At 49.0% G+C, this 22,729-nt stretch overlaps 1 protein-coding gene and 1 long non-coding RNA gene across 2 annotated transcripts; one reads left to right on the forward strand and one right to left on the reverse strand.

The window, feature by feature from the left end:
• Positions 1–83: 83 nt before the first annotated feature.
• LOC118354547 (uncharacterized) lies at positions 84–2,846 on the reverse strand. Its single transcript, XR_007410106.1, has 2 exons — positions 2,368–2,846; positions 84–476 (listed from the first exon to the last, which is right to left on the reverse strand). It is a non-coding gene; the product is annotated as an uncharacterized LOC118354547 (long non-coding RNA).
• On the forward strand, positions 1,920–21,400 carry FAM89A (family with sequence similarity 89 member A). Its single transcript, XM_025448548.3, has 2 exons — positions 1,920–2,222; positions 20,267–21,400. Exons 1-2 carry the CDS (start codon positions 1,938–1,940, stop codon positions 20,528–20,530), a joined length of 549 nt encoding a protein of 182 aa, XP_025304333.1. The 5' UTR covers positions 1,920–1,937; the 3' UTR covers positions 20,531–21,400.
• The last annotated feature ends 1,329 nt before the right edge of the window (positions 21,401–22,729 follow it).

Consider the following 22,729-nt stretch of genomic DNA (forward strand, 5'->3'; position numbering starts at 1 on the left):
TTATTATTATGATCCTTTTGGGTATTTAGAACAATTAAATTCCTTTGATAAATAAAATCAGTCATCAGTGGGCATTCAAGTGATCCACCCTAGGCGTGCAGCGTTGGTTTTTAATTTGCGGTGAGGCTATTGTCTGCTAATCAGTCCTTTCCTTACTTTTCCGTCTCTAATCCGGTTATAACTGTCATGTTTATTCTTCCTAGAAGGGGTACAGCCGGTGTCTCTCTGCCTTTTTTCTCTCTCTTTCTGAGGTGTGAGTCGTGAGTGTTTATTTTTGCCTCAGAACTGATGGATAGTGTCCGAGATTTAAGTTTTCTCTACTTTCGTCCCATTTCCATCTAGAATCGCTCTTGCGTTCCCAGCCAGGCTGAAAGACGAGTCTGTTTGCGTTCCCAAGTTGCAAAGTGGACCTGGAGCTCTCGGCCGCCGTCGGCGTCGGTAGGGCTGGGCACGGTCACCGGTGAGGCCAGCCTGCCCTAGCGGAGGGAATAAACGGTTTGCGCGGGTCTGGGTGTCCCCACCCTCCCGGCGGCGAGCTGACCCCGACGAGAGGCGCTCCGGATTCAGCCCTGGGACGAGGCGGGGGTCCTGTGGCCAGAGCCCGGCCTCCCCCGCCTCGGCCCCCGGGCCTCCGGGGACGGAGACCGCCGGCGGGATCGCGGATCCAGCACTGCCCGCCTCCTCTCCGACCTTCCCCACCCCCCGCCAGCCGTCCGTCGGGCTGCGTCCGACAGGGGGGCTCCCTCGGCAGTTACAGGCAGCTTTGGCGGCTGCTGGGAAGCCCACCTCGCTGGGAGTGGGGCAGCCGGGCCAGGACTCGGTTCCGGGAGGAGGTGGGCAGGTGAGGGGGGAGTCCCGGGAGGGGGGGAGTCCCGTGAGCTCGCGGAGGTGAGCCGGGAACCAGGGGGTGGGGGCGGGGCGTGCGGGGGCGGGGCTGGGGAGCGGGACCTGGGGGCGGGCTCAGGGAGGGGCGGGGGGCTGATGGGCGGGGCTGGAGGTGAGCCGGGGCGCGGGGATGGGAGCAGGGTGGGGGCGGGGGCGTGCGGGGGCGGGGCTGGGGAGCGGGACCTGGGGGCGGGCTCAGGGAGGGGCGGGGGGCTGATGGGCGGGGCTGGAGGTGAGCCGGGGCGCGGGGATGGGAGCAGGGGTGGGGGGCGTGTGGGGGCGGGGCTGGGGAGCGCCGGGACCTGGGGGCGGGCTCAGGGAGGGGCGGGGGGCTGATGGGCGGGGCTGGAGGTGAGCCGGGGCGCGGGGATGGGAGCAGGGTGGGGGCGGGGGCGTGCGGGGGCGGGGCTGGGGAGCGGGACCTGGGGGCGGGCTCAGGGAGGGGCGGGGGGCTGATGGGCGGGGCTGGAGGTGAGCCGGGGCGCGGGGATGGGAGCAGGGTGGGGGCGGGGGCGTGCGGGGGCGGGGCTGGGGAGCGGGACCTGGGGGCGGGCTCAGGGAGGGGCGGGGGGCTGATGGGCGGGGCGCTGATGGGCGGGGCTGGAGGTGAGCCGGGGCGCGGGGATGGGAGCAGGGGTGGGGGGCGTGTGGGGGCGGGGCTGGGGAGCGCCGGGACCTGGGGGCGGGCTCAGGGAGGGGGACGGGGGGCTGATGGGCGGGGCTGGAGGTGAGCCGGGACGCGGGGATGGGAGCAGGGGGTGGTGTGCGGGGGCGGGGCGTGCGGGGGCGGGACTGGGGGATCGCGGGGGAAGGGGGCCGGGGGGCTGATGGGCGGGGCTGGAGGTGCGCCGGGCCGGGGCTGGGGGCGCGGGGCGGGCAGGGCGCCGGGCGGGGATGGGGATGCGGAGCGCGGGCGGGGGCGGGGGCGGGGGCGGGGCGCCGGGGAGGGGAAGTGGGCGGGGCGCCGCCGGGAAGGGGGCGGGCCGGGAGAGCCTCGGGGCCGGGGCGGCGGCGGCGGCGGCGGGGCAGGGCGCGTGGCCGGGCCCGGCGAGATGAGCGGGGCGGGAGCGGCGGCGGGGGTGGCGGACGCGGTCCGGGGGTTGCGGGTGGACGGGCTGCCCCCGCTGCCCAAGAGCCTGAGCGGGCTGCTGCACTCGGCGTCGGGCGGCGGCGCGTCGGGGGGCTGGCGGCACCTGGAGCGGCTGTACGCGCAGAAGTCGCGCATCCAGGACGAGCTGAGCCGCGGGGGCGCGAGCGGCGGCGGGGCCCGGGCCGCGGGGCTGCCCGCCAAGCCGCCCAACCTGGACGCCGCGCTGGCCCTGCTCCGCAAGGAGATGGTAAGGGGGCTCCGCGGCGGGGGGTCCGTGCGGTCTCGCCGTCCCGGGAAAGCCGCCCGGCCCCGCGCTCTGCTCCGGAAGCCTCGCGCCCGCCGCCCTCTGGCTCGCGAGTCCCGGGCGCCGTCCTCTGCGCTCCCCGTCTTACCATCCTCTCTGTCCGCGGAGGACGCTCGCCCGGGGAGGCCCCCCACTGGGGCGGCAGCTTTCGGGCCCGGGCGCCCCACGCGCGGCCGCTGCTGGCTCGGCGTGGGCTTCGCTGTGGCCTCGCGGCGGGCGCGACTCGGTCACCGGCCTCCGGAGCGGCACAGACCCGCCGGGGTTCAGGGCCGTGTGCGATTGGATTTTCCTGTCTTGGAAAGGACAGTTTTTGTCCGCGCGGGCGTAGACGGAGGCTGGAACAGCCCTCGCGCCCTCCCCGCGGCCCGGCGGCGCGTGCAGAACCGACCACCGCGGGGCGGCCGCGGCCCCAAACCCGCCGAGAGCGGAGGGGCGCGCCCCGGCCAGGTGAAGCCCGCCTGGGCCCTTCGGGTTGTGTCCGGGCGCCAAACAATGGGGCTTAGTTCCTGTCAGTCCTCGGGAAGTACATTAGGTGTGTGCGGACCGGGACACGCGATTTCAGTGACGCCAAAGGCAGAACAAGGGCAGGGATTTAGGTGGCGCTGAGCCTTTCCCGGGCTTTCGCCTCCCGGCCCAGCCCGGCCAGGCCAGCAGGGAGCTGGGGAACTTCCTCCTTTCCACGCTCTCGCCGCCCCTGATCACTTAGCCTGGCCGCCCGCTCTCTTTCTGGAATCTGCCCCTTCTTTCACTTAGTGCAGGTTCTGAGTACACTTAAAAACTTTATTAAGAAAATCTACTATATGAAAGCTGCTTTTTTCCTAAGTTTCCTGCCAAAAAACTTATCACAGAAACGCTTTAAATATGCGACTAGTACGTTACAGTATTGCTTAGAAACTTCCAATTTATGCCTCTTTTTTGTTTTCAGGAGCATATCTGTTCTGAAAGGTAAGGCTTAATTAAATCTAGAAAATCAGCCTTAAATGAACATTTCTAAATCAGTTAGATACTGTCTTCCCACTCTAGCTGGCATTGAAATAGTGATTTCCAATTCTCTCTGAATAGATTTTGTAAGCTTCTTAACAGAATGACTTAAATTCCAAGACAACAGTTTTTATTTAATAATGAACATTAATCGACACCAGCATTGCACAGCCAGTGAGCTGCATTTTAATTAGATAAACCTACATCTACTATGTTTACAGTCTGCATTTAGATGTAGCATAAACATGGGGCTGAATGGGAAGATTCACCCTGGGTTAAGTCCCATACTGGAACAGACAGGAAAACCTCACAGCCACTTCTGTTGTGAAGCTCTGGTTTATAAACATGCTCTGGTGGCGTGGGGAGTCAATGTGCTATTCCCGAAAGTATTTTTCCGGGTCCCTCCTGGTGCAGCTGGAGAACAGCCACAACCTTATAATTATGCCTTGGACCAGAGCTCTCTCTAAGCCTAACTGTTTGAAGCGCAAGGGAAATAAACAGCCATCTTTGGTCAGTCTGATATTTAGCTGAGAGAAAGGTAAGAAAGATATGGCTACAGGCCTTGACATGTCCTTTCACAGAATGTCACAGGTCTTTTAAAAGTGCCCTAGGTCTTTTGGCTCTAAGAGATTCACTAACCTGGGGCCCTGGGGTCTGAGTGGTAACCTAAACTGAGTGCATTCCTAAATTATCTGCGGAATAGTTTGTGTCAATCTATTTAATTGGAAGGCCTGGGGTCAAATCTGTACCAAGGAACTTACTAGAAATCTTGGCAGAATGTGATTAATCCCTGTTTGAAAAGGTCCTGTGCAATTACAGATCAATGTGGTTAATCCCCTTTTTTTTTAAATCCTGTGCAAGCAGTGGTGGGGTGGGAAGGCCTCTGAAGGCAACAGAATTTTAACAAAGGGCCAAGGGCAGTGGGGAAGTAGCAGCAAAGCTGGAATAAGGGAATAGCTCCAATTTGATAGCAGGATGCAAAAAAGGCTGGAAGCGGGAGATGCCGGAAGTGTGCTTGGAGAAGGTGAGAGCCTCCAGCAGGGTGGGGGGCCAGTGAACAGGAAACAGGAATCAAATGGGGGATGCTTCTCTGATGGAGAAAATGCAGGAATTGCTAGTTAACATTAGAGCCTGGGAGGTGATTTCAGCTTTTTAATGGAAAGTGCAGCTAAGCAAAACAATTAAAAGTTACTCATAGTCCAAGCACCTTGAGATCATCACTTAATTGTTTGGGATATCTCCTGTGTAGGCACAGTGTAAATGCTTTCTATACATCATAACTTCTCTGTGAGTTGGGTACTCAATATCTATTTGGGCACTTGGGTGGCTCAGTTGGTTAAGCATCTGCCTTTGGCTCAGTCATGACCTCAGGGCCCTAGGATCGAGCCCCAATCTGGCTCCTTGCTCAGTGGAGAGGCTGCTTGTCCCTCTACCCCTTCCCCCCTGCTTGTGCCCACTCTCTCTCCCTCCCCCTCTCTCAAATAAATAAATTAAAATCCTTGAAAAAGGCCATTTTATTTATCTATTTATTGAAGTGTAGTGGACACATGATGTCATATTAGTTTCAGATGTACAGCAGAGTGACTCAAGTCTGTATGTTATGCTGTCTGTGCTCACTGCAAGCGTAGCTTCCATCTGTCCCCATACACTGCTGTTGCCGTACTATCGACTACATTCTCTGTGCTTTACTTTTCATCCCTGTGACTTACCCATTCCAGAACTGGAAGTCTGCATCTCCCATTCCCTTTTACCCATTTTCCCCATCCTCCCTACCTGTCTCCTCTGGCAGCCATCAGTTTGTTCTCTGTATTTATGGGTCTGTTTCTGCTTTTTGTTTGTTCATTTGTTTTGCTTTTTAGATTCCACATGTAAGTGAAATCATATGGTATTTGTCTTTCTCTGACTTATTTCACTTAGCGTAATGCCCTCTAGGTCCATCCTATTTCATACGTTTTTTTTAAAAAATCACTCAGAATTTAACTCCTCTGTGATCACATATTCAGCCAGGTGTGTCCTAAAGCCTGTTTTAACCTTTGTATTATACTGCCTGGGTGCATGTAAGGATGAGAATCTGGTGGCTGGAAAGGAGATTTGGACCTGGTGATAAGCATTTGACGGATGGTGAGAGTGGAACGGCGAGCAGTGGGGACAGTTGGCATCCAGGCCTCTGGGAGGGCACAGAGTTCTGTCCTGTGATTGGCACTGTGCTCTGCTGGAAGATCATGCTTTCTACTGCACTGCACATTTCAGCAGTTCCCTGTGCTAGGAACCCTTCTAATGTGCTAGGAACCCCAATGCTGTGAAGCTCTGTGCTGCTGCAGGTCCTGGCCCCCTGCCCTAGTGGGCCCATTTGGAAAGCTGTGAGGGTCACACAGAGGGTTACTGCTTTATAGACCAGAAAGAGTCCTTTAAAACAAGAAGCTGAGTTTGTTGGTTGTTGGGCTTTTTTTTTTTTTTAACATCAGAGGAGGATATTTTATTTTAAGATTTTATGTATTTCTTCATCAGGGACACACACACACACACACACACACACACACACACACACACAGAGGCAGAGACACAGGCAGAGGGAGAAGCAGGCTCCATGCAGGGAGCCCAACATGGGCCTCGATCTCGGGTCTCCAGGATCACGCCCTGGGCAGAAGGCGGCACCAAACCGCTGAGCCACCCGGGCTGCCCTGGAAAGATTCTTATCTGTTAAGCTGACAAAGCCCCCTTTGCTCAGTAGACCTTGGTTGGCATTTCAAATCCTTGCACATGGCTGAAGGACTCCCTTGACTTGCAGTGTCAGCCGGGACCCCTGACACATGCACACACACCCCTACACCCCTTCCTTGAAGTGTGTATGTAGGACACCTGCTCAGCAGTTCTGGGACATTAGCTCATTAAGTTCGGACATCCCAAAGAGTCATGAAAACATAGAAGATCCTCAGATGTGGGGGGCAGCAGAGCTTTGAGGGCAGCATCTCTGGAGGTTTTTGGGTTTTGCCTCTCAAACCATCAGGGGCAAGTTCTAGTAGCTTTGACTTAGAATCCCTTTTTTATATTCTTTTTTTCCCCTTAAAACTGTCAAATAGTGGGGCACCTGGGTGGTTTAGTTGGTTGAGTGGCCAATTCTTGATTTCGGCTCAGATCATGATCCTCAGAGTCGTGAGATCAAGGCCTGCGTTGGGCTTGCACCTAGCATGGAGCCTGCTTGGGATTCTCTTTCTCTTTCTGCCCCTTCCCCTTCTCTCAAATGAATAGATAAAATCTTTTAAAAAAAAGTCAAGTAGTTATTTTGGTCACCAACCCATGCAGGAGTGGGAAATCATCCACTCGGAACTTTTGAGTTCCTGAGCTGCAATGGTTTAGGGGAAAAATTTAATCTGATTAAATAAAACTTGATTTCTGAGACCAGCAATGCTCCTCTTCCCTGCATTTTAGTTGAGAGAACTAAATGTCTAATGAGTTTGTGCAGTGAACTGTATTCCAGGAGATGTGCATTAGCTTGAATAGCCCACATCCCAGTGGATTTCAGTTCTTATCCTGTGTGTGAAACCAGTGTCTTAGAAAGGGGATTTTAGTCTTTAAAAGGTTTTATGGTAAAGGTCCAATCCCAAGTCAGGCCTATGAAATCCCATATGGAATAAAACTGTTAGCTACCAATATAGCATTCTTGATTGATATTGATCAAGGAGAGTAGGAAGGAGTGTCTGTGGCCTTTAATACTGTCTTTTCTTTTTCTTTTCACTGGTCCTAGCACCAGCATGGTTAACTGTGTTCCCCAAAGGATGGACCACTGGCCCCAAAATCCCCTGGGCTGCTTGCTGAAATGCTGATTGCTGGGCCTCTTCCTATACCAGCAGTATCAGAATCTTGGAGAAAGCAGAATCTGCACTTTTAACAAGCCCTTTAAGAATTGGGAAGCTCCTGGGACGCCTGGATGGCCCAGCGGTTAAGCTCTGCCTTCAGCTCAGGGCATGATCCTAGAGGTCGGGGATCGAGTCTCACATTGGGCTCCCTGCATGGAGCCTGCTTCTCCCTCTGCCTGTGTCTCTGCCTCTCTCTATCTCTGTGTCTTTCATGAATAAATAAATAAAACCTTAAAAAAAGAATTGGGAAGCTCCTGAAGCAGGATTCAAGAGCTTGAATTCTGTTATTAGATTATGTGATATAATTTGGGCAAGCACTTCACTATTTCCAGCTATAGGTCCCCTATGGGGAAAAAGAATTAAATGCCACAAGGCTCTGTTTTTTTTGTTTGTTTTTTTCCACGAAGGCTCCTTTTGGCTATAGCAATATAACTCTTTTCCCCTCCTGCCTTTATGGGTCTTCAGGGCTCCTGCAGAAGTTTGCTCTGTCATAAAATAATGTAGGTACGTGTGCAGGACCTACCTGTTGTAGTGTGCTTGCTATCTGGGGACACTTGCTCGGCTATACCTGGTAGTTGTAAATCTACAAAGAAAAGGAAGAGCAGTGCAAACTTGCTATTCTTGGACTCCGTTCATCAAAAATTAGGTTGTCTGTGATAGTTCTTAAAGTTTTTAGGCCATAATTACTCTATGGTACTTGTCCCCACCCCCAAGATCCACCCAATGAAAGCACAACTAGAAGTGTGTGTGTGTGAGTGTGTGTGTGTGTATAATCCTGCACATGTCCTTGGGGTGGGGGTGGGGCTGTAAGGGCAGGCTGGTGGGGTCACTGGCCTAGTTTCATTCTTTTTTTTTTTTTTTTTAAGATTTTATTTGAGAAAGGGAGCAAGCAGGAGCAGGGAGAGGGGCAGAGGGACAAGCAGCCTCCCCACTGAGTGGGGACCCCAGGTGGGGCTCAATCCTGGGACCTTGAGATCATGACTTGAGCTGAAGTCAAGTGTTTAATGGACTGAGCCACCAGGCGTCCCTGGTTTGATTCACTTTTGATGCTACCTCTGAGGTTATAATTACAGTCCCAAGATTTGAAGATACAGAGGATTGAAAGATGTTTTTCATACCTCTTTAACTTTGATCAATTACTGCCCCGACCTGCAGAGACTATAAATATTTTTCCTAACTTATAAGTATCTTGCAAGAAGTAAAACCCTTGGGATGCCTGGATATAGCTCAGTGGTTGAGCATCTGCCTTCGGCTCAGTCGTGATCCCATGGCCCTGGAATCTAGTCCCACATTGGGCTCCCCACAGGAAGCCTGCTTCTCCCTCTACCTTTGCCTCTGCCTCTCTCTCTGTGTCTCTCTTGAATAAATAAATAAATAAATAAATAAATAAATAAATAAATAAATAATAAAATTCAAAAAAAAAAGGGAAGAAGAAGCAAAACCCTCTGCTTTCCCCCGCTTTTGGTTAAAGGCATTCATCTGTTACATGTGAAAGTGTCCTGGCACTTTGGGCACCTCTTCACTGATAGGGGACTTCAACGGAGCAAGGGGTGAGCATCTCTGCATCTCCCTGGGCCAGCACTGCTGTAGATCTTTGATGTTGTGCGGCCAAGGTAGCTCAGGGAGGGCTCAAAATGAGGACTGTGGCCCTTGTGCACTTCCCTCCACCAAGCAGCAGTGGAAGCTTTGCAGTTGTGCTTCTGGAATGCCCACCTGAATTCCACAGAGACTTCACACCTCAGTTGGAAAAGCTAAATTTTTCATGATCCTATGTATGAAACCTTCTAGATGGGCCATGGACTCCACGAACAGGAAACCAGCCGTGAGACTGGCTGGTAAGATATTTGCCCCCAATAATCCAGTGTCATTCTCCAGAGCTCTGACCTTCTATTCATCTCATTGGTTGCCCACAGGCTCCAGATGTTTCCAAGTGATAAGTAGGCAGGGCACACAAAGGCGGTTCTTTCTTTCCTGTTGCTCCTTCCTTCATAGACACTTAACCTGGAGATGTAGAAACCAGGACTTTGAGATCATGACCTGAGCAGAAGTCAAATGCTCAGTGGACTGAGCCACCAGGACTTTGGAGACAGACTCTTCAACTTCCTTTTGGTGCTATAGAAATTCGTTAAGGCATGTGGTCTTCTCTGGTTTTATGAGTGCTTTCTGCTCACTGCTGTGATTGGCCCTAAGCATGGTGGGCTGGCCTAATTTTGCAGGTCTAGAATCCCATCTGCAAGGATTCTGGGAGGAAGCACTGCCTTTGATGGAGAGGAGAGAGGCTCTGTCCTCTGGCCAGTGCTCTCCAGTGGAGGGGCCGCCTCTGGAGGGCACCAGGCCTGTTACTGACTGGAGAGGCTGGGCTGAGGAGGATTACTGAAATACATTTGGAGACTAGAGACCATGGAAAGAGTGTGTTGGGACACCTGCGTGGCTCAGCGGTTGAGCGTCTGCCTTCAGCCCAGGGCGTGATCCTGGAGTCCTGGGATCAAGTCCCACATCAGGCTCCCTGCATGGAGCCTGCTTTTCCCTCTGCCTCTCTCTCTCTCTCTCTCTGTGTCTCTCATAAATAAATAAAATCTTTAAAAAAAGAAAAAAGAAAGAGGGTGTTTGGTGTGTTTCTAAGTTGTCAACTGCACTTAGAAAATAGGCACGTTCAATGCAGTTGAATGCCAAGGTGTTTAACAACCCTTATAACCACAGATATGCGAAGAAAAACAAGGTATCCTGCTTTATCTGAAACAACGGCAGAGCTCCGAAAGAATCCTCATCATAATGGTGAGGGGTTGGGGAAATAGACACTGTAAAAACAGAATTTCTTGTGCTTTTTATGTCAGTTGCCTACAAACACCAGCTGTTGACATGAGGTTTTCTATATGTTGTACAAGAACTTGGTTTTCTGATTTTAACTTCAGATTTTGTCCCCTAACTTCATCTCCTCTTGCAGTGGGGGAGTTTCATTTAATTGGATATCATTCAAGAAAATGGCAGAACACAAATTAACCTTCAATTGTGTGTTGGGTTCCAGTATGACTCTTAGCAAGTCATGTTTTTCCCCTCCAGTCGCACCTAATTTCAACATCACCTGTACCCATGTCCACACTCATTATCTTGGGCAATGAGCTTTTAGGCTTTAATACAAATCCTTGATGAATGATATCTGCTGTTCATAGTATGAAAAAGCAAGTTACAAAACAGTATGTGTATACATTTGTATTTGTGGTAACTAGTTAAAAACCAGCTTGCATAAACATACTGTCTTGAGGGATGTATACTAAACTGCTAAAAGTGGGTATCTTTATTTTTAAAATATATGTGTTTTTAAAGGTTTTACTTATTTGAGAGAGAAAGAGAGAGAGAAAGGAGGGAGGACAGAGGGAGAGAGACAGACTCCTCACTGTGCATAGAGCCTGACATGGGGCTTGATCTCAGGACTCTGAGATCATGACCTGAGCTGAAACCAAGAGTTGGACCCTTGACTGAGCCATACAGGTGCCCCTAAAAGTGGGTGTCTCTAAAACAAAAGTTCTTAAAATGTGGTCTGGAGACATTCTCGGTGTCCATAATTATGTGGTGGTCATACAGATAAATGTGATGCTTTAAAATACTACCTAAGGAAGTGTATCAACATTTGGAAGATCTGCATAATTCAGTCAATTTTTCACCTTTTTCATAGAACTAATGCTTGCAGTTAGAAAATCATGCATGGTTAAAAGATCTATTCAAAGTGCAAGATTAATGGATTTTAATGTGACAGTATGAGAAGTTCAGTGGCATAGTTTCAAATTCCACACTGCAGCCAGCTAAGGGGTAGCATCAAAGAAAGAATATCCTCTACAATTTCCTAAAAGGCTATTACATATCTGTGTGAGGCCAGATTTTCTTCATTTACTTAAACCAAAACAACCTGTCACAAAGGATCAATGCAGAAGATTAGCCATACAAAAAAAAGATTTACAAAATAGTAAAAAAAGAAAGAAAGAAAGAAGGAAAGAAGAAAGAAAGAAAGAAAGAGATTTACAAATGGTATTGTTTATAAAAATGTCATTAACATGCAATGAGTATATTATTTATGTTTAAGTGGATCAATATTAAAGCTTCTCAGTTTTGACTTGTAATAAGATAAATATTGAGAGGTATATCCCACATAACAAGCACTTGTTGGGGCCTTCCACCGTTTAAGAGTATAAAGAGGTCCCAACAGTAAAACATTTGAAGATAGCTGCTTTAGACCATGGAATTAAGGAAGGATGGTTTACATAATTGTGAACCATTGAAATTTTAACATAATTAGAATGTTTTATTTTTATGATGGGAAAAAAAGTAAAAGAATGAGCAAAGGCATTACTTAAAGAAAATGGTTGGTTGCTTTTCTTCAGCTCTGCCTAGGACGGCACAAGAGGAAACAGGCTTCATTGGTACCAGTGTAAGTTGAGGTTGGAGAGAAACAAGCGTGTCTGAGGAGAGGTTGCAGAATGGGCTCTGTCTGTGGATGCCCTCAGCTGTCAGCAGCAAAACAACTGAAACTCCCTTACCTGGTTGAGAAGGTGAATGGGCAAGTGCAGAGCTGCGCAAGCTTTGGGTGTGGCTTAATCTGGGGGTGCAACCATACGCCTGGTCTGTTTCCTGTCGCTGAATCACCCTGGCTCTTTAGAGTCTAGTCCTCAGCCCAGTGGGCCTAGGGTATTCACAGGGGTAAAGCAGACCAAACAGCACAGATGCTTTTCCACCCAGGACACGAGAGTGGTGTGTAGGAGCCACAAGATGGATTGGAAGCTTGCGTCGTGAGCACAAACTGACAGGCCACCAGGGAGCCTTTTTTTTTTTTTTAATTTTTAGGGCCAAGTGATAAAATTAGAGATGTTATGTAGGTACAGCAAGAGAAAATATTTTTCCATAAGAATTCTTTTGGGATGAGAAAACACTTCACTTTATTGGGATACAAAGCTACTGTTCCTTTTTATCAAATCAGTTGCAAATATTCATCTATAAAAACCATTCTTTGCTTTCTTAGGTCACCCCAAGACAGACAGGAGCATGGATGTGGCCCATGGGCCACAGTCTGCGGACCCCTAGTCTAGACCAGGGCTGCCCAATAAAAAGATAATGAGAGTCATAAATGTAATTTAAATTTTTCTAGTAGCTATATGAAAAAAACCCTACAAATAAAGTTAATTTTAATAATATATTTAACCCAGTAAGTCTAAAATATTACTTCAATGTTTAATCAGTATTTAAAAAGTTATAATAGGATGTTTACATTCTCTTTTTTTTTTGTCTAACTCTCCAAAATTACAAAGCACCTCCATTGGGACTAGTCACATTTCAAATGTCCGACAGCCACATGTGACTAGTGGTACCATGTTGAACAGCATACATTTAGACCAAAAAATTACATCCCTTCTATACTGAGTTAAAGTCTAGCTTGGCTCTACAGACTGACAGGCCACCAGGGAGCTTCGAGTTCCTGCAGGGGTACTTCAGTGAAGCTTGAGTAGTTAATAGCCCCTTCCCTACTGGATCAACACCAAAGGAGTCTTTCTCTTCGGTTTTCCTTTGCAAAACAGTATGCAGGTCAGTGTCCTTCTGTCATCACATCCTTTATTCAGAAATCAGGTTACAATCCATTAGGTCACTGCTTTATTACATTCCAGCCCCGCAGATATGTGCTGGACACCTTGATTAGATTTGGGGCATTTCCCAAGTCCTTTCTAAAATAAATTCACAAGCCATCTGTATATGCTTAGTCATTCATTACATTTTATTAATTTTTTAAAAATATTTTATTTGAAAGAGCGCAAGCGAGCACAAGCAGAGGGAGAAGGAGAAGCAGCCTCCCTGCTGAGCAGGGAGCCCCATGTGGGGCTCCATCCCAGAACCCTGGGATCATGACCTGAGCCAAAGGCAGACACTTAACTAAATGAGCCACCCAGGCACCCTCATTCTTTTTTTTTTTTAATTTTTTTTATTTATTTATGATAGTCACACAGAGAGAGAGTGGCAGAGACACAGGCAGAGGGAGAAGCAGGCTCCATGCACCGGGAGCCCGACATGGGATTCGATCCCAGGGATCCCTATTTTTTTTTTTTTAAGATTTTATTTATTTATTCTTGAGAGACACACACAGAGAGAGAGGCAGAGACACAGGCAGAGGGAGGAGCAGGCGCTCCATGCAGGGAGCCCGATGTGGGAGTTGATCCTGATCCCGGGTGTCCAGGGTCACGCCCTGGGCCAAAGGCAGGCGCTAAACCGCTGAGCCACCAGGGCTGCCCCGCATTCATTTTAAAAAGATAACTTTGAAAGTGTTGTCATTTTAAGTTAATGTCCTGGATGTTCATGGTAGAAAATCCAGAAAATTCAGAAAAGCCAAAAATAAAAGTCACTTGTGACACGAGCAGCTTGCTGCATACCACAGCTGACATTGTGCCATCTCCTTGCCCCGGTCAGCTGCTCAGCAGTACAGGCTGATGGTCAGAGCACGGGTGCCAGAGTCCTGAGCACCTGCTCCCTGCCCTGCCAGCCCCCTCCCCCCATAGGCTCTCAGTCGAGGGCCTTCATTTTTCAGGATCCCAACCTCCTCCTCATAACAGAGTCAGAGGATCTCATATGTGTGTCCAACTGAGATTTTCTTGTCTCCAGTCAATCCCTAGAAATGAACAGTTAGGGGTACCTGGATGGTGCAGTCAGTTGGGTGTCCGATTCTTGGTTTGGCTCAGGTCCTCATCTCAGGGTTGCGAGATAGAGCCCCTGGTCAGGTTCCACACTTAGTGCAGAGTCTGCTTGGGACTCTCTCTCTCTGCGCCCCCCGTCCCCCCCCCCCCCAAAATAAATAAAATCTTAAAGAGACAAATGAACACTTAGCTGATTAAAAGTTATGTGCTCTCTTAAGGCTTTTGACAGACCTTGCCAAGCAGTCCTCCACAAAAGTTTTGCAGGCATGCAGTTGTACGCAGTGTGCCTACATGATGCGCTTTTTTATTACTACTGGTTTTTACAATTGAGAGAGTATTATGTGCTTGTTGAGAAAAAAATTAAGCAGTACAGAAGGCTTCAAGTACCGATCCCACTTTCTAGAAGTTCTTCTAACAAACCTTGTCTCCTGTCAGAAGTTTGCACATGTGTGTGTATTTACATATAAAGTGGGTTCCTGCTAACATACTTGGTAACCTGAGCTTCTGTGCTCAGCAGCACACGTGGGTCACTGTTCTGCTCTAGTACATACCCAGCTGCTCATCCTTTGAAATGACCGCCTAGTATTTACTGTATGACTATACCCTAATTTGTTAAACCACATTCCTACCACCTTATGTTTCAGTGTAAACTTTCATACAACAAACCTTTTTTTTTTTTTTTTTTTTACAACAAACCTTTTTTAAATCTGTCCCCATATTTCAGGGCTCCCCCTTCCCTATGCTATAGTTTGTGATTTTGTAGCTTCTCTGGGGATCTATATATCCCTTCCAGCCCATATGGGGTAGGGTATTTATCATCTTAGATTGAGGAATTCAGTGGTAGGCAGATAGATGGTCTGCTGTGGGGGGGCAGGGGTCATTTCAGAGCAGACCCCAGTGTGACCTGAACTAACCCACCCCACACCTTGCCTTGCTTCTGCCCAGATCCCCCCCATCCCAGACTTAGCTGGGGACCTGGTGCAAGGCATGGAAGACCATTTCTTTTGATGTCTGTTCTGTTTTCTGCTCACTGCCTTATTTGAGGAAAAGTTGCTTTTGTTTATATCTCTTTACATGTACTAGTGACTTACCCCAACTTTTATTTTTAGTTTCTTAAATAAAACAGACTTTTTCTTAAATACAACTTCTAAAAAATATCCTAAAGTTTTTTCGTGATGCTTTGTTCTGACTCAAAAGTTTCCTTTAAAAAAAATTGATCTTTTAAGCCTTGTATCTGAATGGTCATATGTCTGTTGTAATTTTTTGAAAGACTGGAAGAACCCTTCCCACCCACCCCCACACAAACACCCCCTCCCCCGGCACCCTCCAAAGATAGAAACTCAGTGATCCAAAGCCCAGCTGGGAGCCACCACCCAGTCTGAGGCATATTCCTGTGGCCGGTCTATTGTGAGTTTTTGAGACAGTTTCAAGGATGATTCAGGATTGTTTGGACCGATGTTGGTGATGTGGATCGGTGAGCACCTGTGTGCACAGCAGGAGGGGTGCAGGGGAGCTCCGTGTGCTAGAAAAGAGAAGAAAAGGATCAGGAAGTTAAGCAGGAAGCCCAGACTGAGAGAGGAAGGAATGGCATTAACTGTTTAAAGAGGTAGAAATTAGTTGATTGTTCTTAATTGTATGAAGGTCTAGAATAAGAGCTACACATAACCGAGTCTTAGAATTTTGTGTTTTTCTTAAATTACCTGAAGTTTTAAAATCTACTTTCAATAAAGAGTTGTATTTTCTAAATGCAGCTGTTAATTAAATCAGCCATTCTTGGGTCTTCAGGGACATGTGGGAACACATCACTAAGATGCTTCCCTTGTTTGTAGAATGGGGACAGTGGTGAGGGTTAGTGGGCTTGCAGAGGGTTCCCCCCACCCCCAGTCCTTTTTTCTGGAAGGACAAGTTCCTGTGATTTAATCATGTTCCGAAACAACTCTGCTGTTTAATTCCCCTTCCTACATTCTTGTACCCTCTCGCCTTCAGGGTTGAGGGACTGATTTCTGGGAGTGTCATGAGTTTCTGTCCCAGCTGCAGACAGGTGTGACTCTATAAAGAGCACTCAGGGAGCAAATTTGGGTTTGGATCTTCCGTCAAGCAGGAGGTGAATCTTTTTTTTTGTTGAAGTGGGAGTAACCATGTGGTCTGGGGCTTCTTTCAGGGTGCTCCTGGGGTGCTCTGGGTGCAAAGGGCCACCTGCTGATCCCTGCACCACCCCACTGCCAGGCCGCTTCTGCAGCCGGATGTTCTCTGGGAGGGCATCTCTATAGCAAGGGGTTTTCATGGAGTCAACCAATATCTGAATGTCTACACTGCAAGGCTCCGTGCTGGATAATGGGGGATCCCAGAGGGAGATGGGCCACTGCATGTGGCTTTCCTACGTTAGAAGGATCCTTGTGTTCACTGGTAGTAAAAAGTAGAGAAAAACAGGGCAGGCAGAGAAGGTGGGAGGGAGTGAGGAGCACCTGCGGTGGAACCAGTCAAAATCTGGAGTGGAGGAGAAGCTGGCACTGGCGGGGTGAGCAAGGAGGCCTTAACATCCATGGTGGGGACAGGTCTGGACAGTCTGGGGGAGGGGGCCTCCATTCGGCCAACTGTGGCATGAGGTGCAGTAAATCAGACTGGATCATGGAATGCTGCCTGAGGGATTTGCAATTTGCCTCTAGAAAATTTAAGTGAAAGTATTTGAAACAACCAACAGCCAAGGGAGAGGCGTCCAGGCTGGGGGCCGGGTTTGCTCGTGTTGCTGCTTACCTCATGCCCTCCTGGCTAATTTGGAGGATTGCTGGTAAGTCAGAGGAGCTTTGGTCTAGTGCCTGCAGAAGGCGCTGAGAAGCTGGCATGCCTGCACGCGTGTGTGCTTATATCCCTGTTAAGTTACCCTAAGTGCTTGGCATCTGTTCAGCTGCGTAATAGGTGTGTGCAGGACCAAGCTGTATTCCTAGGCGGGTCAGGCCTCCTTTTCTAGGCCAGCATTCCACCTGAAGACAGGGCAGCTTTGTGAGTCATCCAGTTGCTGCAGTGCAGAGAGGTCCAGGGCATGATCTGACTCAGGGCCTGCGAGACCTTGGACATGCCACCTGAAAAGCCTGGGACTGCAGGTCATTGAGTAGTGCTGGTTCACAGGACGTCAGCGCCCCAGAACCTGGCAGGGGTCGTGGAGCTGTGGAGCCGTGGAGCCCAGGCTCCTCCTGTCATCTGTGCCCACTCCCAGCCTACTCAGAAGATGCAAGTCAGACCTGGTCCAGGAGCGTGTTGCTCCCTTCCACTTCTGTTTTGTTTTCCTCCTTTCTTTTCTTTTCTTTTCTTTTCTTTTCTTTTCTTTTCTTTTCTTTCTTTTCTTTTCTTTTCTTTTCTTTTTTTTTTTTAAGATTATATGTATTTATTCATGAGAGACACAGAGAGGCAGAGATATAGGCAGAGGGAGAAGCAGGCTCCCTGCGGGGATTTGATCCCAGGACCCCAGGATCACAACCTAAGCCAAAGGCAGACGCCCAACCACTGAACCACTCAGGTGCCCCTTGTTTTCCCATTCTTCATTTCCAAGGTGGGAAACACTCTTGGGATAGTAAAACCCTACTGGTATCAGAATGACTCAGTAGAAGTATCTCCAAGACTCCAGATGAATCTTTTCTATGATTTCTTTTTTTTAATTGCAGCATAGTTAACATCCAGTGTTCTATTTTATTAGTCTATGACTTTTTAAGCAAACACTAGTATGGCTCTAGGAGGGTGTGAATTTCTTTATTAAAGTTTACATTCCTTGTGTTAAATCCCGGAACAGATGGGTAGGTGTGACCTTGCCAAGACAGAATCTTGCAGTTTAGTCGCTGGATTCAAATCTGGACACCGTTGAGAAGCAAGTCCAGGGGAAGGGACTGGGTGGTTAAAATGGGCCAGAACGTCGTCAAGAAGAGTTGGAAGACCTGAAGCTATTGGGGGGAGAAGACAGATTTTTTCAGGGAGTAGAGGTGGTGGAATGAAAAGTATTTCAATATTTAAAAGGCAGTTAAGGGCAGCCCCAGGGGGCTCAGCGATTTAGCTCCGCTTTTGGCCCAGGGCCTGATCCTGGAGTCCTGGGATCGAGTCCCACGTCGGGCTTCCTGCATGGAGCCTGCTTCTCCCTCTGCCTGTCTCTCTCTTTCTCTCTCTCTCTCTCTGTCTCTCATGAATAAATAACTAGAATCTTTTAAAAAATAAAAGGCAGTTAAGAGAGAAATTAGATTTGTGTGTATGTGTAGCAGTTATGCCTAATATCAAGAGCCCTGGAACCTACAGGCTGGGAGATTCCTCTCAGTGACCACCCTGGTCCTCAAGAAGCAGGTTTGCTGGTGAATTTTCATCTGGCTTGACTGCCCCGGCAGCCCTCTGTGGAAGGGGTCAGGTGGCTCCTGCTCAGTCTTTTCAATTGAGCTGGGGTCAGAGGGACATGGCACCATGGGGACACTGCTGTTTCCAGGAAATGCTGGTGAATCCTGTACCTGCCATTCCTTTCCGGGTTGAAATCCTGCCGGCTGGCAGAGTGGAAAGACTTGTGAATGTAATAACCACAATAGCAGCTGTTACTCTTTTCAGGAGTTGAACAGGATGCCCACGTTCTCACAGCTAGCGAGCGGTAGAACCAGCATTTGAGCCCAAGCAGGCAGGCTCCAGAGCCAGCACTCTATTCCATGCCGCCCTGCCTGGCCACCTCGTGGGGGAATCCATATAAGTGACCCAGGAAAGGCAGGTATTTGTGTCGAGAACATGGGATTCTTCACTGGAACTGGATGTCAGAATCGCCTGGGTAATTTTTCAAACACAAATGTCAGGAACCCACTTTTTTTTTTTTTTTTTAAGATTTTGTTCATTTATTCATGATAGACAGAGAGAGAGGCAGAGACACAGGCCGAGGGAGAAGCAGGCTCCATGCAGGGAGCCCGATGTGGGACTCGATCCCGGGTCTTCAGGATCACACCCTGGGCCAAAGGCAGGTGCTAAACCGCTGAGCTACCGGGCTGCCCCCTCAAGGTGTGCTTTTAGGAAGAGGATGCCATTGAGCCAGGTCTGCCCTCTCGGACCTGTATCCTCAAGTCTTCCCTGGATGTCTTGGTAAAATATGCTAAGTCAGTGTGACCTGGTTCTGTTTTTATGGTCTGTTCGGCTGTAGTAGAGAGATAGCCAATGTCTGCTGGGTAGTTTAGTATGATCGAAGGGTGTGAAGAATAATGGAATTTAACACTTGTCATGAGATGAATGCTGCTTTCTGGACCCCAGCTTCCCTTGTGTGAAAGTCCCATGTGGCAGGTCTCATCACTGAGTAATTGTAATGATTGTGGATCTTCTCTTTCTGTTTTCTATGTGCACGTTCTCATGCTTTTAGCCCTTTACTCACTACACAGGAGGCATCTGATTACTGTTTATTAAAATGGATGGATATCTCATTGAATCCTCCCAGTAGCACCATAAGAGAAATTATGATTCGCTTTTGTCATCAGCCAGGGCATAGAGATGATACATGACTTGCTCAAGGGCCAGGAAGCAGAAGGCAGGTCTCCTAGCATCCAGTTTGAGTTTCTCCCCTTGCCACTCAGGGAGGTCTGCTGAACCTGAAGCTGCATGCTTCACAAGATCCCCAGGTGATTGTCATGCATGTGAAAGTGTCAGGTGCACTAGTCTAGGCTGCATTTCCAAGTGGATTAACCCTTCTCTCTTTGTGATTCATGGGAACAATGCATTTCCTGTGTTAACTGTTCTTTCCCTTGAGATAAGCTATGGGAAGAGGGGAACTTGATAAATATGTGCCTTTCAAATGTTCTTTGTTCTGTCACCACTTGTGGAAAGTAGTTCCCAGGAGACTCCCTAGAGGCCATCCCCTGGTCTTACTAGATTTATTCAATCTCTAGGGAGTGATCCCCTAATCACCTTTGGGTAAGACTGAGCTTGTGCGGAGGAGAGGGAGTCTGAACACCACTCTTGGGATCCCAGAGGCCGAGCTGGTCAGAGGGTGGGTGCTCCAAGGGGCGGTGTGTGATACTGACCCGGGAGCCAACACTGGCAAGGGGACTCTGTTGTCCAACAGAGTTGGGAATGACCGTGGTGTCAGGGGAGGCACATGTGGGTCCTCTCTGAATCTGATTGTAGCAAGAGGAAATGACATACTTGGATCTAGGCATCCAAAGTGAAACCAGCTGGGGCCACCAGGATTCTAGCGCTGCTCCTTCCCCGGGCGTGCCCGAGTGCCATGGTAAATTCCACAGGCTGGGGCCCGCCACCCCGCAGGTGTGATCCTTCCCTGCCACACTGAGTCATGTCTGAGGTGTGGGCATCCCACAATTAAGGTTTTCTCAAAATTGTGTTTCTCAAAATTCAAGTGATGCTCTGAGTCGTTCACTGCATGGAAAGAATGTGCTGGCCTGAGCAGATTGCTGGCTGAGTGTTCAACTAAAATTAAACTTAAGTGCTAACTTCTTGTTTTTACCTCCCTACCCCGTCCCTCAAGGTTGGCCTCCGACAGCTGGACATGTCCTTGCTTTGCCAACTCTACAGCCTCTACGAGTCCATTCAGGAATATAAGGGAGCGTGCCAGGCCGCATCCAGCCCGGACTGCACCTACGCTCTGGAGAATGGCTTCTTCGACGAGGAGGAGGAATATTTCCAGGACCACCACACCCTCCACGATGGGAGGGAGCGGGGCCCTCCGAGGGACCTGCCGCTGCCTGTCTCCTCGCTCTCCAGCAGCGACTGGATTCTGGAGTCCATCTAGAAGAGGGATCTCAGCAGACAGGCCGCTGCTACCACAGGACACACTGTCAGCATTAGCTCCTCCTCCTAAGAAAGCTCCTCTGCTCCTCCATCGAGGGCAGTCCTCAGGTTCGAGGGGCCAGTGCTACCAGTTTAATTTGGAGGATCCACGTGGCAGTCTGTCCCAGTGGCTGGAGTGTCTGCCTTGATGGCCTCGGCTTGGCACCACAGTACAGAGGCACCCTGGCCGAGGAGTCCTTTTCATGATCCAACAGGAGGATCCTGGGGGGCAGACCATCCGGAGCCCTTTCACCCAAGATGACTTTCACTAGTTACTTCCTTGCAGGTGGTAGACAACCAGCTACTCTGTTGTAGGAATTGCCTTCAGGTTGCAATGTAGGAAAACTAACAATTTGGGCCCCTCCCCCCCTTAATACGTCCCGGCAGCCTTTCTTGCTTTTGTTTTGGGATCATTTTTGAGGCTCTTGGTTGGGTTTTGTTTGTAAGCTGCATTACTAACTGTCCCAGTGACTCAGTGAAAGCTCTTTACCAAAAAAGTAGATATTTCAGGTCACAACAATCAACTGCATTCTGTTCACCAGTCAAAATTTGTAGCATTCTTTGTCTATCAATGGAGGAGCCGGGAAGAGAACGCAGAGATATGTTGGCAAAAAGAAACAGGGGCAAGCTCGTGTTTTGTGTCATTCACTGTAAGATGGCAAACATTTTTGTTCTGGAAGATTCTAAATGTAAACCGGTATATTAGAAAGCTATCCTGCCTCTTCCACTCAAAACCATGATCACCTTAAGCCTTAATATATTTATTAAAATCTTTTATGAACACTATACACTTTGTAGGTTAAAAATGAGGATAAAATGCAAAACTCTCTGACTGTAGTTGTGTCTTATTTTGGTCTGAACTCAGAATCATCCATTTTCATAACTTGAATTTACCGAATCCAATCAAATACTGAGAGAAAACTAAGGTTTGTTTTCTTGCCATTAAGGATTTGAAAGAAGTTCTGTTCCTCTATTGACTTATTCTTGAAATTGTTCTATCCACAGTAGACCACGCTTTTACAGTTAGATCTGAGTGCTGTTGTATCTTTGACTACTTCAGACCCCCCCCACCCTTCTTTCTTTTGATGTGGTAATTGCTTATTCGACACCTTTTGGAGTCAGAGAGAGGAAGTAAAACTCATCCTCATGGACCAGCATGTTGACAGCCTGTTACGTATGTGACCAAGTGTCAGGAACTGGGGTGAGGTGCAGATGAGAAGGAGCATTCCTGCTGTTTTCCTGTGTTGAAAGTAGTAGTTAAATAAGAGAGGGCAGCAAATTGCCTTTGATATGTGGCTCAACTGTTCAGGGAAAGATAAGAACATTGAAAGGGATATAGGACCAGGTGAAGTCTGGTCTTCTACCAGAACCTTTGACCATTAAAGGTTTTCAAGGAGTTGAACCTTGGGTTCTCAACCCTGACCACATTAGAATCACCTGGGGGGGCTTTTAGAAGAATATGGAGCCTGGCTCAAGAACCCCCATCTTCATTCCGATTTAATTAGTAAGGGGTGAGACCTGGGTCTCTGCATGGTTATAGAAGCCCTGCAGGTGATTTTTTTTTAAGATTTTATTTATTTAATCGTGAGAGACTCACACAGAGAAGCAGAGGCAGAGGGAGAAGCAGGCTCCATGCAGGGAGCCTGATGTGGGACTTTATCCGCGGACCTCGGGATCATGCCCTGAGCTGAAGCAGATGCTCAACTGCTGAGCCACCCAGGACTCCTGCAGGTGATTTTTTAAAAATATTTTTTATTCACTTATCTGAGATAGCAAGAGAGAGCATGAGCAGTGGGGTTGGGCAGGGAGAGGGGAAGCAAACCCCCCACTGTGTAGGGAGCCCGACACAGGACTCCATCCCAAGACCAGGGACCTAAGCCAAAGGCAGACAGCTGATTGAACCACCCAGGCCCCCATCCCCTACCCCACAGGTGATTCTAATGCAGATCAAATTGTCATCTAATGTTCAAACTGGCCCATGAAGCAGGCAAGATGGGACAGACATGAGAAACGCAGACTCTCCTACCCCACCTGGACCTACTGACTCACACCCTATGTCTTCACAGGATAGTCCAGTGATTCTTTCACAGGAAGTTCAGAAGGCATTGCTTATATCAGCTCAGTGCCAACACTGTTGCTCTGGAAGGACTGTAGTGTCTCC

Source organism: Canis lupus, chromosome 4, assembly GCF_003254725.2.
Source record: "Canis lupus dingo isolate Sandy chromosome 4, ASM325472v2, whole genome shotgun sequence".
NCBI lineage: Eukaryota > Metazoa > Chordata > Mammalia > Carnivora > Canidae > Canis > Canis lupus.

What these genes read in the sequence shown, in the direction of transcription:
- FAM89A (XM_025448548.3), top strand. Translation starts at nt 1,938, where the DNA reads ATGAGCGGGGCGGGAGCGGCGGCGGGGGTGGCGGACGCGGTCCGGGGG. An exon ending in CCCTGCTCCGCAAGGAGATG is followed by an intron (nt 2,223 to 20,266) that starts GTAAGGGGGCTC and finishes CCGTCCCTCAAG; the next exon opens with GTTGGCCTCCGACAGCTGGA.